Source organism: Oryx dammah, unplaced genomic scaffold, assembly GCF_014754425.2.
Source record: "Oryx dammah isolate SB20612 unplaced genomic scaffold, SCBI_Odam_1.1 HiC_scaffold_20, whole genome shotgun sequence".
Taxonomy (NCBI): domain Eukaryota; kingdom Metazoa; phylum Chordata; class Mammalia; order Artiodactyla; family Bovidae; genus Oryx; species Oryx dammah.
Genome location: NW_024070204.1, coordinates 12924809 through 12940640, shown reverse-complemented (window position 1 = coordinate 12940640; position 15832 = coordinate 12924809). Strand labels below are relative to the sequence as shown.

General features: G+C 47.1%; 1 protein-coding gene across 1 annotated transcript in view; it reads right to left on the bottom strand.

Moving 5' to 3' along the window:
* Positions 1 to 11697: 11697 nt before the first annotated feature.
* The window catches only part of LOC120879247 (triple functional domain protein-like), a 192628-nt gene continuing 188493 nt past the window's right edge, over positions 11698 to 15832 (bottom strand). Inside the window, exon 13 of the mRNA XM_040262205.1 lies at positions 11698 to 13067. Coding sequence (XP_040118139.1) covers positions 12753 to 13067 — 315 coding nt within the window. The 3' untranslated portion in view covers positions 11698 to 12752. The remainder of the gene's footprint in view (positions 13068 to 15832) is intronic.

Genomic DNA, 15832 nt, shown 5'->3' with positions numbered 1-15832 from the left:
AAGATACCAAATTTCATACAATCCAAGGATTTTAATTAAAGGCATTTCAGAAAGGCTGGTCCAACTCTATGATCTTACAGATTAAAGAAGAGAGGCCCCTAGGTGATACAGCAACCTGCACACATGGGCAAACCTATTAGCAGTGCCAACTCAGGAGCAAAGCCAGTTGAGTATCAGAAAGGAGGCCCCCAGACCGGGTGACACTTCACACTGATACTGAATCTCAACGTGAAAAAAGCCATTTATTGACAGACCGAATATGGACTGATTTTACGCACCATCTATAAAGAATAACATACTCTGTTTTTTTTTTTCCCTCTAAATTCTCATGAACATGGTTGCTGTTCAGTTCAGTTCAGTTCAGTCACGTCCGACTCTTTGCGACCCCATGAATCGCAGCACGCCAGGCCTCCCTGCCCATCACCAACTCCCAGAGTTCACTCAAACTCACGTCCGTCTAGTTGGTGATGTCATCCAGCCATCTCATCCTCTGTTGTCCCCTTCTCCTCCTGCCCCCAATCCCTCCCAGCATCAGAGTCTTTTCCAATGAGTCAACTCTTTGCATGAGGTGGCCAAAGTACTGGAGTTTCAGCTTTAGCATCATTCCTTCCAAAGAAATCCCAGGACCGATCTCCTTCAGAATGGACTGGTTGGATCTCCTTGCAGTCCAAGGGACTCTCAAGAGTCTTCTCCAACACCACAGTTCAAAAGCATCAGTTCTTTGGCGCTCAGCCTTCTTCACAGTCCAACTCTCACATCCATACATGACCACAGGAAAAACCATAGCCTTGACTAGATGGACCTTTGTTGGCAAAGTAATGTCTCTGCTTTTGAATATGCTATCTAGGTTGGTCATAACTTTCCTTCCAAGGGGTAAGCGTCTTTTAATTTCATGGTTGCTGTAGTTATAAATAATAGGAAGGATGAAAGCACTATGACCAGAAGAAATCTCTTAATTTGCTTCAATATTTCCCATGAAAAACCTTTTATGGGAAGGTGATAACTTCACAATATATCCAAGTATTAAATCATTATGTTGTATACCTGAAATTAGTATGTGTCAGTTATATCTCAACAGAAAAGTGGTACAGCCACAAATAATTTATAAAAACACTTTTCTCATAATACTGAATAACAATTACGAGTGTGGGTTCTGAAGCCAGATTGTCTTGAGTTTCAATCCTGCCTTAACATCTCCCAGGGTATGACTTGGGCAACCTAACCTGGATCTATGTCTTGCAGTTCTCATCCATAAAATGAACATGGTAATAACAATGCCTACAGAGAGTTACTGAGAAGATTCAACAAGATGATATATATTTCTTCAAAATACATCAATGTTAGCCACTATTATAGTTTTATTCTTACAAGAAAAATAAGAATCAGAATCAGTTTTTGAAAATGTTCTTTCTATGGATATTTTTCAAAACATGCCCCAGTTCCAACCCGTTGTTCAAAATAAGCCACTTATTCTGGTAAATTTAACACTGCACCACATTTAAATCCTTTTACCCCCCCAAAACTCCAATACTTTAGCCACCTGACGTGAAGAGCTGACCCACTGGAAAAGACCCTGATGCTGGGAAAGATTGAGAGCAATCAGGAAAGAACCAGTTTATTCCCTCGACACCCTGGACGTCTCGACACGCATCCAGGGTGGCGGGTGCACACTGCCCAGCCGGCTGTGGGGCCAGTGAAGGGCCCAGGTGTGGAGGAGACCACTGGGGTTCATCCTGGGTTCACACAGTTGAAAAGGGAAGAATAACCGAGGTAGAAGAACAGGTTACACATAAATCCACAATTGAAATGCCCAAAGATCCTTTACCCTTTTAGAATTCGTCTCTCTGGTCCTACAGGAAATTCGTTTTGGAGGACAAAGTCTCAGAGAGAGGCAATTTCTGATGCCAGTTGATGATGAACTGAGACGTATCATAATAATACAACATGATTCAGGCAAAGTCTATTTTTAAGGTTTCAAAATGGTACCTATGATGCCTAAAATAACCTCCAAATAAAGAAATGAGAGTCTCTAGGATAGCTTGAAACTTTCTACCACAGATTCCCTAAGGGGGAAAAAAAACTGCATTTCTGTACATGCTGCTAATTTACAATAAAAAGATAAACCTCTGTCCCACAGTGAGAGAGGAGCTGTAGTCTACCCAAGTTCTCAGCAGTCGAGTCTGCTTCTAAGAGAACCTCGCCTGCAGACAGGGGACGGCTAGGCAGCCGGAGTGAGGCAACGCTGCCCCCTAGAGGCCATCTCTGAGTTATCCATGCAGAGAACGTCAACCCGGCCCAGAATTGGGTTGCAGGTGTGCACAGACATGGATCACAGTCCAGGTTCAGGAAGACAGGTGGGATTTTTGGGAGAAAACCCAGTGCTAAGATGCAGGACAGTCTGGTCCTGGGTCCAGCATCCAGCTGAGTCGGACCCCCGTGTGCCCCCTATTCCAGCCCCTTCCCCACACTGTGCGCTGTACTGGGTGAAGCCTAAAGAAGGGATGAAGGTTCTGCTGGGAGAAAGTCCCCTGAAAAAGCCCCTTCTTCATTAGTGAGGCTCCTAGAAGCGCTCACTGGGGTGGGGAGCCCAGGCAAGGACTAAGTTTCTAACCGGGTCGGTGAGGAGGTCAGATGCAAGCCCTGAGACTTGGGGGCTGCTCCACCTGCAGCCTCGCCCAGGTGAAGGCTACAAGCCTGGGCCATGTAGAGGATCAGAGGAGGGTCCTTATCCCCTATGTGACCTTGGGCATGTCCTTGGCCTTCTCTGCCTTCAGTCTTCTCCTCTATGAAATGGGAGCATTTCACCATGTATGCCTCCCCTAACAGGCAAAGCCAGTTTGGGAATTGAGAGAAAAGGCCACAAAAGTGTGGCAGCGCTCAACCCCCCAAGCACCTCGTGAACAGAAGCCGCCTCCACTGGTGCTCACAGCCCTGTGCTTGTCTGTGGCCATCATTCAGGTTCCAGTGGGAATGCAGGGTTGCAGGGCCAGTGTGGGAACTGTAAGGGCTGGCAGAAGTGGGTGGTTTCGATGGCAATTTACAGACAGAATTGCAAAGGGTGCGTGCCACACACAGAAAACATGATTCTGTTTCTGGCAGAGGAAGCCTGGATCAAAGCGGAACTGTTCCAGCTACAAGCACCATGTTCCTCAGTCTGAAATGAGCAACTGGGTCTTTTGGGGACACATGCCTGTCACCTGACTGAGGAGGAAGGGTTTCAGGAGCACCTGGTTATTCTTGAAAGTGATAGTTGCTCAGTCGTGTCTGACTCTGCAACCCCCATGCACTGGAGCCCACCAGGCTCCTCTGTCCATGGGATTTTCCAGGCAAGAACATGGGAGGGGTTGGGTTGCCATTTCCTTCCCCAGGGGATCTTATTAGTTCCCCGACCAGGGATTGAACCCACATCTCCTGCACTGGAAGGTGGGCGGTGGACCACCGGGGAAGTCGCCTGCCTATTCTGAGTCAAAGCAGACTCAGAAATTAAAACCCATGAATGACATTTCTGTGAGAGATCTGGACTTAGGCTTGCTGGCATCTTCTCAGAAGCTATTTTCTTATCTGACGTATCTGGCAGACCCTGGTCTAGACTTTGATAAGCTTGTCCTCCGCACCAATCCACCCACTCGGAGGCTTCGTGCGCAGGCAGAGGTCTGCAGGGGAAACATCCTCCAGCTCCGCTGAGGTCATCCACTAACCAGCACCCCACTGCCAGCCTCACCAGCCAGGGCTTTTAATACAGCCAGGATGATTTCTGCTTCAGCACCAAGCCTGTCCTGGCTTTATGGCAACCTGCCCATTTTCAAGATAAATCACTCTCAACACAACAAAGCAAGTTTTTAGACTGGCTGGGTTTGGATCCGTAATCTCTCCAGATGTCCCAGACAGACATAAAAGTTCTGACTAGGTTAGTGGAGTCAGGTTAAAGACTTGGTGACCGCACAGTCTGCTCCCCTATAAATGTGACACCAGGAATTAAAACCATCTGTCTGTGGGGCGTGGGGTCCACCTGGATGACTGGTCTCCAGCTCCTACATCCCCTTCGTCAACAAGCTGATTTGATTATGGGACTGGGTTGGAAATGACTTCCTTATTCACATGCCGGGTGTGAGTTACGAAAGAAAGGTACAAACCCTTTCTTCCTGGCAAGGTCTCCTTGGAGATCAGTTTGGGAGGATAAGGACAGTCTTGACTGTGTGTTAACTGACACTCTCAATTGATTCTTTTTCACAGTCGTTCAGCCCACACTGTTCTGTCTTGCGTACAAATCGAATGTCAAATGCTTAATCAAATGCTCACTGGTTCTACTCTATTGTTGTTGCTTAGTTGCTAAGTTGTGTCCGAATCTTTGCAACCACATGGACTTAAGCCCACCTGGCTCCTCTGGCCTTGGGATTCTCTAGGCAAGAGTACTGGAGTGGGTTGCCATTTCCTTCTCCAAGGGATCTTCCCAACCCTGGGATTGAACCCGGGTCTCCCGCATTGCAGGCAGATGCTTCACCATCTGAGCCACTATGCCCTGAGAGAGAAACCAGCTTTAAACCGCTAACAAAAATAATGTTTTAACATGAATTACACTAAACTGAAAAAAGAATTTTCCTTTTAGATAATAACATCCCCTTTTCCCAAATGGACAAAACCCAAAGGTTTTCCACATATTTGTTTGGTGGAAAATAAAAAAATTCACTTATTTTGCAGCTTTGGCTGGAAACAAAAGTAGTGAGTGACGTAAACAAAGAATGCCAACGTGACAGAGCCAGGAGCAAAAGGTGTCTGGAGCTGCCTCCTCTGCCCCGGAGCCGCCTCCTCTGCCCCGGGCACCGCCCTGGACGCAGCGCCGGAGGTGAGCACCCGGCAAGGTTCTGCCGGCTAACCTGAAGGGTCAGTGAGGCACTAACTCTGAGAAAGGGCAGCAGAGGCAGATCAAGCAGTTCCTGTTGCTCAAAGATGAGTAAGGGAGCCGTCAGAGTTGCACCCTGTAAACGACTGTTTAAATCATTGGTCAAGTAACAAGGCAGGGACGAGGAAAGACACGGACCTTTACTGGCAGCTAGGACCTGGAGTGTGTATGGCCCATAACCCTCAGAGATGCTGTTATTCCCAGTTCTGCAGAGAGAGCTGGGGTACCATGGAGCAGTCTGCCCCACGTCACTCGGCCAGTTAAGTCAGGGAATGTGCCACTCTTAATATACTTTCCTCATTATTTTAATAAAGATTATATTTTTACAGAAGGAAATCAGAAATGATTACAACTACTTTGGGGGATAGTCCCCCCCAGGGGAAGACCACCTATTTAAAAAAAAAAAAAAAGAAAGAAATATCAGATACCACAACCTATGTGAAGATTTAGCTGATAAACCAATAGGGAGCAACTAAATGTCCAAACTTAAATCTAAGGCTTAGTCTTACAAGATCTAATGATGCAGAGGATGGTTCTAGACCCCAAGTGTCCCCCTTGCTTGCATGTCACCTGTTTATTTGTGTCTGTGTCAGATAAATAAAGAAATCAAACATTTAAGAGCATACTTAGAGAGTTCATCTCAGGAACTGAATATTAACATAAAAATTACCAAGATTTGATCATATAAGCTAAATTTTACTTCCTAAAATATTCTGCATTTGATCTTTACCTTTTCCATTGACAAATATATTAAAGCAATCCTGGACGTCTGAGAGGTTAATAAGCTACAGACCACTCGTAAATTGCTAGTGGGAGTGTAAAATGGTACAGTCACTCTGGAAAAGCTTGGCACTTTCCTTCAGAACAGTATGTGTTTAACCAAAGGACCCAGTGATTGCACTCTTGGGCAATTATTCCAGAGACATGAAAACTTAAGTTCATGCAAAAACCTGCACAGGAAGGTCCACAGCTTCTCTTGTTGGAAAAGTCAAAATATCCTCATTGTTCTTTAAAAGCTAAATTGTTCAGAAACTGTCATGTGTCCCTACAATGAGAGACTACTCAGCCACGAAGTACTGGCTCGTGAGACAACAGGGAAGGGTTCCTAGGGGAACTGTGCTGAGCAGAAAGAGCCAATCTCAAAAAGGTACACGTGGTATGATTCCATCTATGTAACATTTTTGAAAGAAAATTATAGAGATGGAGAAGGACAGACGAGTGGCTGCCAGGGGTGAGGGGTGGGGGTGGGGGGTGTGGTTGTCAGGAGGGAGCACAGGGGAGTCCACTGGTGATGGGTGATTCTGTATGACCGTGTGTGGAAGAGTGGTGATGGTTACACGATTCTACACACGGCAAAACCGCAGGGAACTAAACGTGTGTGCTGGCATGTACACATACACACACAGGGCACGCACACTTGGGGAAACTCGAGTAAGCTCTGAAAGTGTGGCAAAGTCACGTTCACGCTCTGACAAAGCACGTGGTTATGTGAGACGTGACCCCTCGGGGATGATGGGAGAAGGTGCAGGGACCTCCTGTTTCCGTTTCTCCCAACATTCTGTGATCCCAAATATTTCAAAACAGGAAGTTACAAAAAGAAACTATGGCTCAAGGTATCACACATATTTAAGAATAAACAATAAAGCAAATCGTTTTAGAGACTACAGACAGATGACAGAAAATAGAGCCAAGAAGGTCAAAATAAAAGTCTTGAAAAGTTGGGAACCAAATTTTAGAGACCTTTGCACGGGAAACACAAGGGATTCGGAGAAATCAGTGCTGGAGAGGCTAGGGTCACCTGGAGAAGGACCATGATCCCTCCCCTGCGGGGAGTCCTGCTGTGAACAGAAATGCGGCTTTTCTGGAAAGGGCAGAGTTCAGAAAACTAAGATCATGGCATCTGGTCCCATCACTTCATGGCAAATAGATGGGGAAACAATGGAAACAGTGGCTGAATATATTTTGGGGGGCTCCAAAATCACTGCAGATGGTGACTGCACCTATGAAATTAAGACACTTGCTCCTTGGAAGAAAAGATATAACCAACCTAGACAGCATATTGAAAAGCAGAGACATTGCTTTGCCAACAAAAGCTATGGTTTTTCCAGTAGCCATGTATGGATGTGAGAGTTGGACTATAAAGAAAGCTGAGTGCCGAAGAATTGATGCTTTTGAACTGTGGTGTTGGAGAAGACTTGAGAGTCCCTTGGTCTGCAAAAAGATCCAACCAGTCCATCCTAAAGGAATCAGTCCTGAATATTCGTTGGAAGGACTGATGATGAAGCTGAAATTCCAACACTTTGGCCACCTGATACAAAGAACTGACTCATTTGAAAAGACCCTGATGCTGGGAAAGATTGAAGGCGGGAGGAGAAGGGGACGACAGAGGATGAGATGGCTGGATGCCATCACCGACTCAATGGACATGAGTTTAAGTAAACTCCGGGAGTTGGCGATGGACAGGGAGGCCTGGCAGGCTGCGGTCCATGGGGTCACAAAAAGTTGACACGACTGAGCAACTGAACTGAACTGGAAAGGGCAGGTGTCCTGAACGGGTCTGCACCACTACTGCCTGCAGTCACAAGACCCATCAGAGGGCAACTGTGGTCCATGCAAGGGCCACAAGCTGCCTGTAGTTGGTTTAACTTTTCCTGGATCGGTTTAACTACCAGATGCCAGACTGCTTCTCCAGCTCCATGGGGAAAGAAGAGAAAAGGAATCTAGGCCCTTTGAGTGCTGGCTGGTAGAAGAGTCACAAGGGAGGTTTTCAAACGTGGTGAGGATGGTGGGAGAAGCAGCTGGGAGGCTCCACACCGTGGACACAGGAGCCTCGAGTTCCTGCCTCCTCAGGATCCTGCACGGAGCAGGGGCAGGGCCCCCACGGCACTCCCCCTGCTCCCGGGGGCCGCTGGGCACTGGCCCAAGGTGAAGAAAGAGGCCTGCCTGCTCAACTGTTAGGCGCAGAAATGAAGCCAGGCTGCCATGCCATGACCAAAACATCTCCAGGTGGTGGGAAGGCCTCTATTTCTGACTTCTGAATAAAATGAAAGGTTCCTCTTTCTCGGGCGTTTCCCCAAACAAAAACTTGTCCCAGTTCAGGGTGTAAGCTTGTACAAGGAGCAACAAAGGACTTCCTGACTTAACCCAGCAAGAATCACAGCCCGATTCCAACGGGAATCATCTTTCCTGGGAAACCATGGCTCCTGGGAACCAAGTGAACAACAACAACAAAAAAAAACAGCTCAAGGCCACCGACTGGGCTCCAGAAATAAACTCTGGCTGGGGACTCAAGGTCACCACCTGGTTGCCTCAAATAACCCACACATTTCAAAGGTAATTATCGGTTGACTCGGGACCTAATTTTGAGAATGAAGTTGAAGAGTATGAATGGATGACAATAATTATGCCTTTGCTATATTTGAAAATGGAACCATGGCCCTCTATCATTAAGTCTCGGGGATGATCAGCTAGAAATAGACATTCTTTCTTCCACGAAGTGACCGAGTATCTGCTGAGCCTGGGAGGCAGGCTAGACAAGGGAAACGAGGTTGTGGTCTTCAAGTGACTCAACTTCTAGCAGGAGAAACAGACAGACATCTAAAATATGTGACACACACAAAAGCATGCTCTTCCCTTGTCCTTCATTTTTACATCCCCTCCCTGGAGGTTACAGTTGGCCTGGGAGACACTTTGGGATGAATGGGTGAAAAGAGTAGATGGATGAAGGAATCAACAGTGGAAAATGCATTCCAAAGGAAAGGAGGACAGGTAACAAAGTTCCCCAGTGGGAGAGTTATAATCAGAACTGATGTGAATAAAATGCAACAAAAACTAAGGGAAGAAAGCGATTAACAGGTAGAAGACAAAATCTCTCTTAAAATCAACAATCCTTTTAAATACTACTACTTCAAAATCTTTTTTTTAAAAAAAAAAAAAAGGACAGATGGACAGTCTTCAAGTCACATGAAAGATTAAATAATTTCATGAATACTTAAAGAGAAAAAAAAAAAAAAAGGTCCCAGGACGCTTCCCAATCTGGGTTTAAGGGTGAGATTAGAGCTGAGCACCTCTCTCAGCCACCTCTGCATTCAACATCAAGGTATAAAACACTTGCCATCCATGTGAAAATGCAGCTGACCCTTGAACAACACAGAGGTAGGGACACAGTCAGAAATCCATGGAGGATCTCTAGTCAGCCCTCTGCATCCAGAGTCCCTCCACATCTGCAGTTCTGCATCTGCAGATCGTGTAGCTGAAAAACATCCACGCATGTGCAGACCTGCGCAGTTCAAACGCATGTTGTTCACGGGTTGGCTGTGTTTCCTCTTTTCCTTCTTCCCGGGATCAAGCACCTGCGTTCTGTCCTCCGGGTATAAGAGAGGGGAGGCTGAGGTCTCCATTCTGAGCCTAAGCGCTCGGTCCGCAACAAGACTTAGAACCACAGACCTTCGCTCATAGAAATTCCTGACCCAACACTGAACAGGTATCACCATGTGCTGGCACCTTCTCCAAGCTGGCTATTAATGCGACCACCTCTGAATTACTTGCTCCTGAGAGCCGGAGATTGACCACAAGATGGAGGGGGCTATCCTCCGGATCAAGTGAGAAATAAAAGCACAGCCAAACATCTGGGTGTGAGGAAGGTGAACATCCATGTCAGGAGAACCTCTGACCATTAACTTCTTTAAAGCTTCCTGTATTTGCCTAAACAGAAATGGCAACTCGCTTTTTCTATCTCGCTCTGTGTGATTTTAAGTCATATGAACTGCTTGAGAAAAATTCATTCTGATAACTTAAATCTCTAGCAAGTTTTCATTCATTTGATATGTTAAAATATTTAGTGCCTTGATGCAAACACACATTTAATTAGCATGATTTCCTCCTCCTGGCCTTTCTCTCACTTTTAATTTTGTTTTAAAGCAGGTAATGAAATTTGTTCTAAACAAAGTCATTTTTCAATAACCGTTTTCAATAGACAAAGACTGAAGTAGCCATTCCTTCCTGTGTGAAACCTACGAAGCACCCTGGTGGGCCAGAGGACACTCATGCAGCAGAGAGAACGGAGAGAGAGCAAGGTTCCCAGGCTGGTCAGGAAAAAGAATACTCAATCTACCGACAAAATGACGGGGGCTAAAAATGAACTCTGAGCACATCGAGGGGAAGAATCACAGCACACTCCACGCCCGTGGGTGACCAGCTTCCCCGAAGGCCTCCCCTCCGGTTGCCTCTGGCACCCCTCCCCACAGCTGTCACCCAACCCTCCCCTGGCCCAGGTCACTTTGGGGACACACATTTACAAGGAACCAAATCATAGTAAACACACCAGTTTCTCTGCTACTGTGATGGTCTTTCATGCACAAAGGAAAGAATGAATACATGGAAACGTCTCAAATTGCTAAGGGAAACCACTTCACTTCTCAAACAGGTTTAAGTTCTCCTTAGTCTACAAACTTCATATATACTAGAAGTTCCTACAGTGTTAAGCCAAGAGAACAAAATGCATTTTCACTTTTCAATAAACGTCCAGGCCTAGCGACACAACAGATTCTGTAGTTGGCCAACTGGAATGCTTTCACTGTAAAATTTTTCCTTAAAAATGCTGCTGATGTTACAAAATCCAGTGAACCCAAACTTAAGTCTCTGGAGAATGGCTTTTGTAAAAGGCTTTCCTTACGGCTTCCTTTAGTGCCTGCTCCATGAGAACCATAACAAAAAGTGGAAAAGGTGATTAAAGTCGTAAATAGTGCTTCATGGAAAGCACCCCTTTTTTTGGTCCTAAATGTGAGTTAAATCTTCATGAATCCTGCTAAGAATATCCCTAACCACAGGCCTGGGACACAGGCATCCCATCACCAGCTCCTGTGTGCCCTGCAGACTCCGGGCCTCCTGCCCTCCCCTCAGTTCAGTCTGTGCGCGCGGCCCAGGGGCCCATCCAGGGCCACAGTGCCCCCTGCAGCCTGGGTGAGGAACAGCAGCCCCCACCCACTGCGCCTCCCCTGGAAGGTCCAGTCGGCTCTGCTTTCTGTCTGTCCCAGATTAAAGAGCAAAGACACAACCTGCTTTTTCATGCACAGCATCTTTCTCTCTCTCAGGGTGGAAAAAATACATCCGAGAAAGAGCAGCTAGCATCCTATAATGATACTGATGGAAAAGAGAGAGTAACCCACAGCTGTCCCAAAACAGGAGCTGTAACAGGTGCGTAGAGAGAAAGCTCTACGGTGTGGGGCGGTGGGACGGATAGCTAACTGCTGTGGAAGAGAAGAAAAGCAGTGCATCCCACTGCATGGACCAGACCATGAGGATGCTGTGGTGTTTCAAGCTGGTGCTCCAGACACACAGAGAATCACTGATGGTACAAAAGCAAGGTGATCTAAGTCATGACATGTGTATTTCTGGTGGCAGGGCTGCAGCGGGGCTGGGAGCTGGCAGGGGCAGAGAGACTAGTTAGTGGTAGCAGCTTGACTCAGATGAGTAAGGAACTGGGGAACGTGCACCCATAGTCAGAAACCACCGTGAATCAATGTCTACTTAATGTGTCTCCCTGGAGAAAAACAGTGTCTTTGTAAACACTGTGATGTCTTTTTCAGGAGTGGCATTACTAAACCAGAAAGAGAAGCTGCTCCTGTCAGTCTTCTATGCTGACAAAGAGTCCAGGATCTAAAGGGTACCAGCCCCTTCCCAGAAAGGGCTGCTCAGGGTCCCAGTCATTCGCCACATACGCCCCCTATACTGTTCTCCCCTGGAGGAGGGCATGGCAACCCACTCCAGTATTCCTGCCTGGAGAATCCCATGGACAGAGGAGCCTGGCGGGCTACGGTCCAGAGGGTCGCAGAGAGTCGACACGACTGAGCGAGTATTACATACTAGATCCCCGGGGCTCACAAAATTTCAAGAGTTGAAAGTGAATATGGTTTTCCTGGAGTCAAACATTCAAGCTACAAATGGCCTGGTTGAGGATCGACTGCCCAAGATCCCAGATATGCAGAGAAGTTCTTTTCTTTTAAACAAATTCACAAGTTCCTGAGTCTTTAAACAAGGCAAGCCAGGCCTACCCGTTAGCAAGTGTCTTCCACAGTTTGGCTCCTTCGAGATCTTTCTTCCTAGCCTGTTACTACAGCCTTTCTGGACTCAACTTCAAATAACCTAAAAGGGCCCCCATTTCTAGTTTATAAAGAGCTATGAAATGGAGGATTTATCCCCTTAGAAATAAGATGCATGAAGGTAACATTTTAAATTTGCAGTCCTACTAAAAACTTTAGCTTTTATTACAAATCCTTCTATCTCAAAGGTTACATAATATTATAGTTTCTTCAATTGTAACTTTCTATGATTTTCTTTTTTTTTTTCAATTTTATACTGGACTACAGTTTTCACTAAGAATAACACACATGCAAGATATAATTAATACCAACCTACTTCCCATTTACCAACTTACACATTATCTCTTATCTGAAGACAAGTTTACCAGGAGAGCTTACTGATGACAGCACTGTTAATAAATTCAGCATTATATAAAACATACTCCTACGAGTATCTGAGGGCAGCCACACAGTCTGATAAAATCTGGATGAGCCATGCCTTCAACCATATGACAGGCTCACAGGCAGAAAGGAAGCCCCATAGCCCTGACCCCAAAGTGCAGGTCATCCGCTTCTGCTAAAATGAAAGTGCCCTCCTCTCTCCAAGGGTCTCCTCCAGCTCCTGTTTTCCCTGCTATCCTCCTGACCCGCAGCTCCCCAGGCCACCCCTACCCTCACAGGTCTGGTCCTGGCAGGCGCCTCCCTGGGAGACGGCGCGTGTGTGCCCGTGTGACAAAGGCAAGCCCGCAAGGCCAGCTGGGTCCCCACCACCACTACCCATGGGCGACATGGCCTCGCCGGCCACCTCTGGTCCCCTTCCTGACATCACCTTCGTTCCACCCAAGGAGCCCCAAGGCCCTTCCGGGCGGGGCTCCATCTTTGCCCCGGAAGCTTACCTCTTTCACATGCGTGTGAAAGGACACCGACATGTCCAGGAGGATCTTCCGCTGCTCAACGCGCCGCACGAAATCCTGTATCCGGTCCTCAAGCTGATGGGCAGCCTGATAGATCTCTTCCGGGTCACATTCTCCGGTCTGGGCCAGCTGCTCGGCCGCCTCGAGCAACTTATCTGCATTGGTGTACGTGTTCTGTGCAAGAGAACGTTTAGAGATACAGGAGGTGAATACCAGACAAGCTGGCCCGGCTGGGAGCCATGATACACAGGAACAGAGTCAGTGAGTGCTGTTCCTTTCTGCACATCAACAGGATGGGAAGAGATGATTCTAGGAGTTCAGAACACCTCCATCAGCAGCCTTTGCCACTCTCAGTTGAGTTAAACCCTGAACCTCACGGCAAAGCCCTTCCGTCTGGGGCCGAGATGGGGTTATCTGTAGGCAGCCGCTGGCTGTCCTGTGACTCACAAAAGGGCTTCTGGCTTTTTGCTGCAGCCCGAAGGGAGCTCCCAGCCACAAATGCCTGCTTCACTTTTTCTCCTGGTTTTATGATGGGGTGGAGAGTTCCAGTTTTGTGTCTTTCGGTATTGATGTACCGCTTTAGGATAATTCCCCGAGCAAGTGAAAAGGTTACACTGCAAACACACACAAACTCCTGTCTCTTTTCACTTGTTTCTGCTTATCAGCAATTCTGTGCTTATTACTTTTTTCTCCTACTTCGGGGATATACTATTTTAAGAAAAAAGAAATAATAACTGCAACAGCTATAAAGTAGCCAGAGTTTTAAAGAGCTGAGAGTTGAGTGCAAAAGGGTGTCTAAAATACTCTGAAAATTACTGTTTGAATTTTTTATAAATCAGGATGCAAAGTGGTTCCTCAAATCAACAGGGCTGTTGCAGACCTGATGCTGCTCAGGGAAACTGCCAGCGAGAGGGTGCTGACGGGGGCAGGCAGCAAGGAGCCAGGCCGGAGGACCTCAGACAGGAACCAGCAGAATCCGGGCCCCTGACGAGGCCCAGAGGAAGCCTGCCGTTCCTGAGACACCGACTGAGCCCATCAACCTTCTCCTCCCCCAGCACTTCAGTTCCACAGCCGAGCACGATCAGGTCTCACGGGTGAGATGGGTGGGGGCCCAGGGTGTGGGGAGACCGAGTCCAGTGGGGCACAGGGTTCCCCAGCAGCAGGCCGCCTGCCGGATGGAGACTGGGGACGTCCAGTGTATTCACCTACTAAGCCAACAGACTAATAAGGGTACTGAGACCTGGGTTCCTCATTTTGGACAACGGAGTTACAAATATGCAAAAGGAGAACACCTGAGTCAGCCCGGGGGCACCGGACTGGAACTGGGGGATCCATGTGCGGACACGGTTTTCCACAGGCTGGTGTGCAAAGATGCACATGCACACTCACTCATGTCCCCCCACCCCCCCCCACCCCTCATCTTCCGAGAGAACCTGAGAACAGTGATGGAGCAATGGCAATAAGCAGGTGGAACCTGGATCTCTACTTCTGAGCATCATTCTGCTCTGCAGGGAACCGGGGGTCTGTGGAGACATGGCTGATTCCAGCACAAGATGAGCCCCAGAGCGAGGAAAAGCCCAAGGACAATGTGCACAGGACAGGGTGGAGAAGCCAGTTTGAGGCGGCGCACGCTGGCCTAGTGAGGGGCAACTGAGCGTCAGAGGGGACAGTGCAGGTGACGGAGGATCGTCTGTCCAGTCACTAGGAAACCAGGAGTCCCCATCGACACCAAGAAGCAAAAGTGGACGATGGACAGCATGTTATATATAGCATTTGAAAGTACATCCTTACAAAGTACTCAGTAATTACAAAGGGGGAAGGACTTGCTTTACAACGGAGCCATCTGGCAGACACCACCTTAAGCCAGGGATTGGAGTGGACACCAGATGTAAGAGGACAGATTAAACTGTGCGCCGCTTGACGGGAGAGTGTGAGGAGGGCCCGGCAGAGCTTCCGGGATATGCCTGCTGAAGACGTGCAACCAGCATACAACCGCGAGGAGACGTCAGACAAACCCAACATGAGGGGCCTTCCCCAAAACACTGGGACACAGAAGTTAAGGAAGGACGGAGGAGTGGCTCCAGGCTGAAGGACACCAAATGTGATGGGTGACTCTACACGGCACCTGTTAGACATGGACACAGCAGGGTCTGAGTGTTAGAAGGTAGTCACGAGTCAGCACCAACTTCTTGATTCTCACGGTGCGAATCCGGTTGTACAAGACAATGTCCTTTTTGGTAGGAAATAGACAGACAATGGTTGGAGGGAAGCAAGTTCTCTGGGCTGTGTTTCCAACTTTCCTGCAAGTTTAAAACCTGTAGAGATTAATCCTTTGTCATTTTTTTCACTTGCAATTACTTTTTCCCATTCTGAGGGCTGTCTTTTAATCTTGTTTACTGTTTCCTTTGCTGTGCAAAAGCTTTTAATTAGGTCTCATCTGTTTATTTTTATTTTCATTACTCTAGGAGGTGGGTCACAGAGGATCTTGCTATGATGTATGTCAAAGAATCTTTTGCCTGTTTTCCTCTAAGAGCTTTCTAGTTTTTGACCTTCGATTTAAGTCTTTAATGCATTTTGAGTTTATTTTTGGGAATGACGTTAGGAAGTACTCTAGTTTACATGTAGCTGTACATCTAGTTTACATGTAGTGTTCTTTTACATGTAGCTGTCCAGTTTTCACAGGGCCATTTATTGAAGAGGCTGTCTTTTCTCCATCTTCATTGCATATTCTTGCCTCTTTTGTCAAAGGTAAGGTGCCCATAGGTGTGTAAGTCTAATCTCTGGGCTTTCTAGCTTGTTCCATTGGTCTATATTTCTGTTTCTGTGCCAGTACCATACTGTCTTGATGACTGCAGCTTTGTAGGATAGTCTGAAGTCAGGAAGCTTGATTCCTCCAGCTCAGCACTTCTTTGTCAAAGTTGCTTTGGTTATTCGGGGTC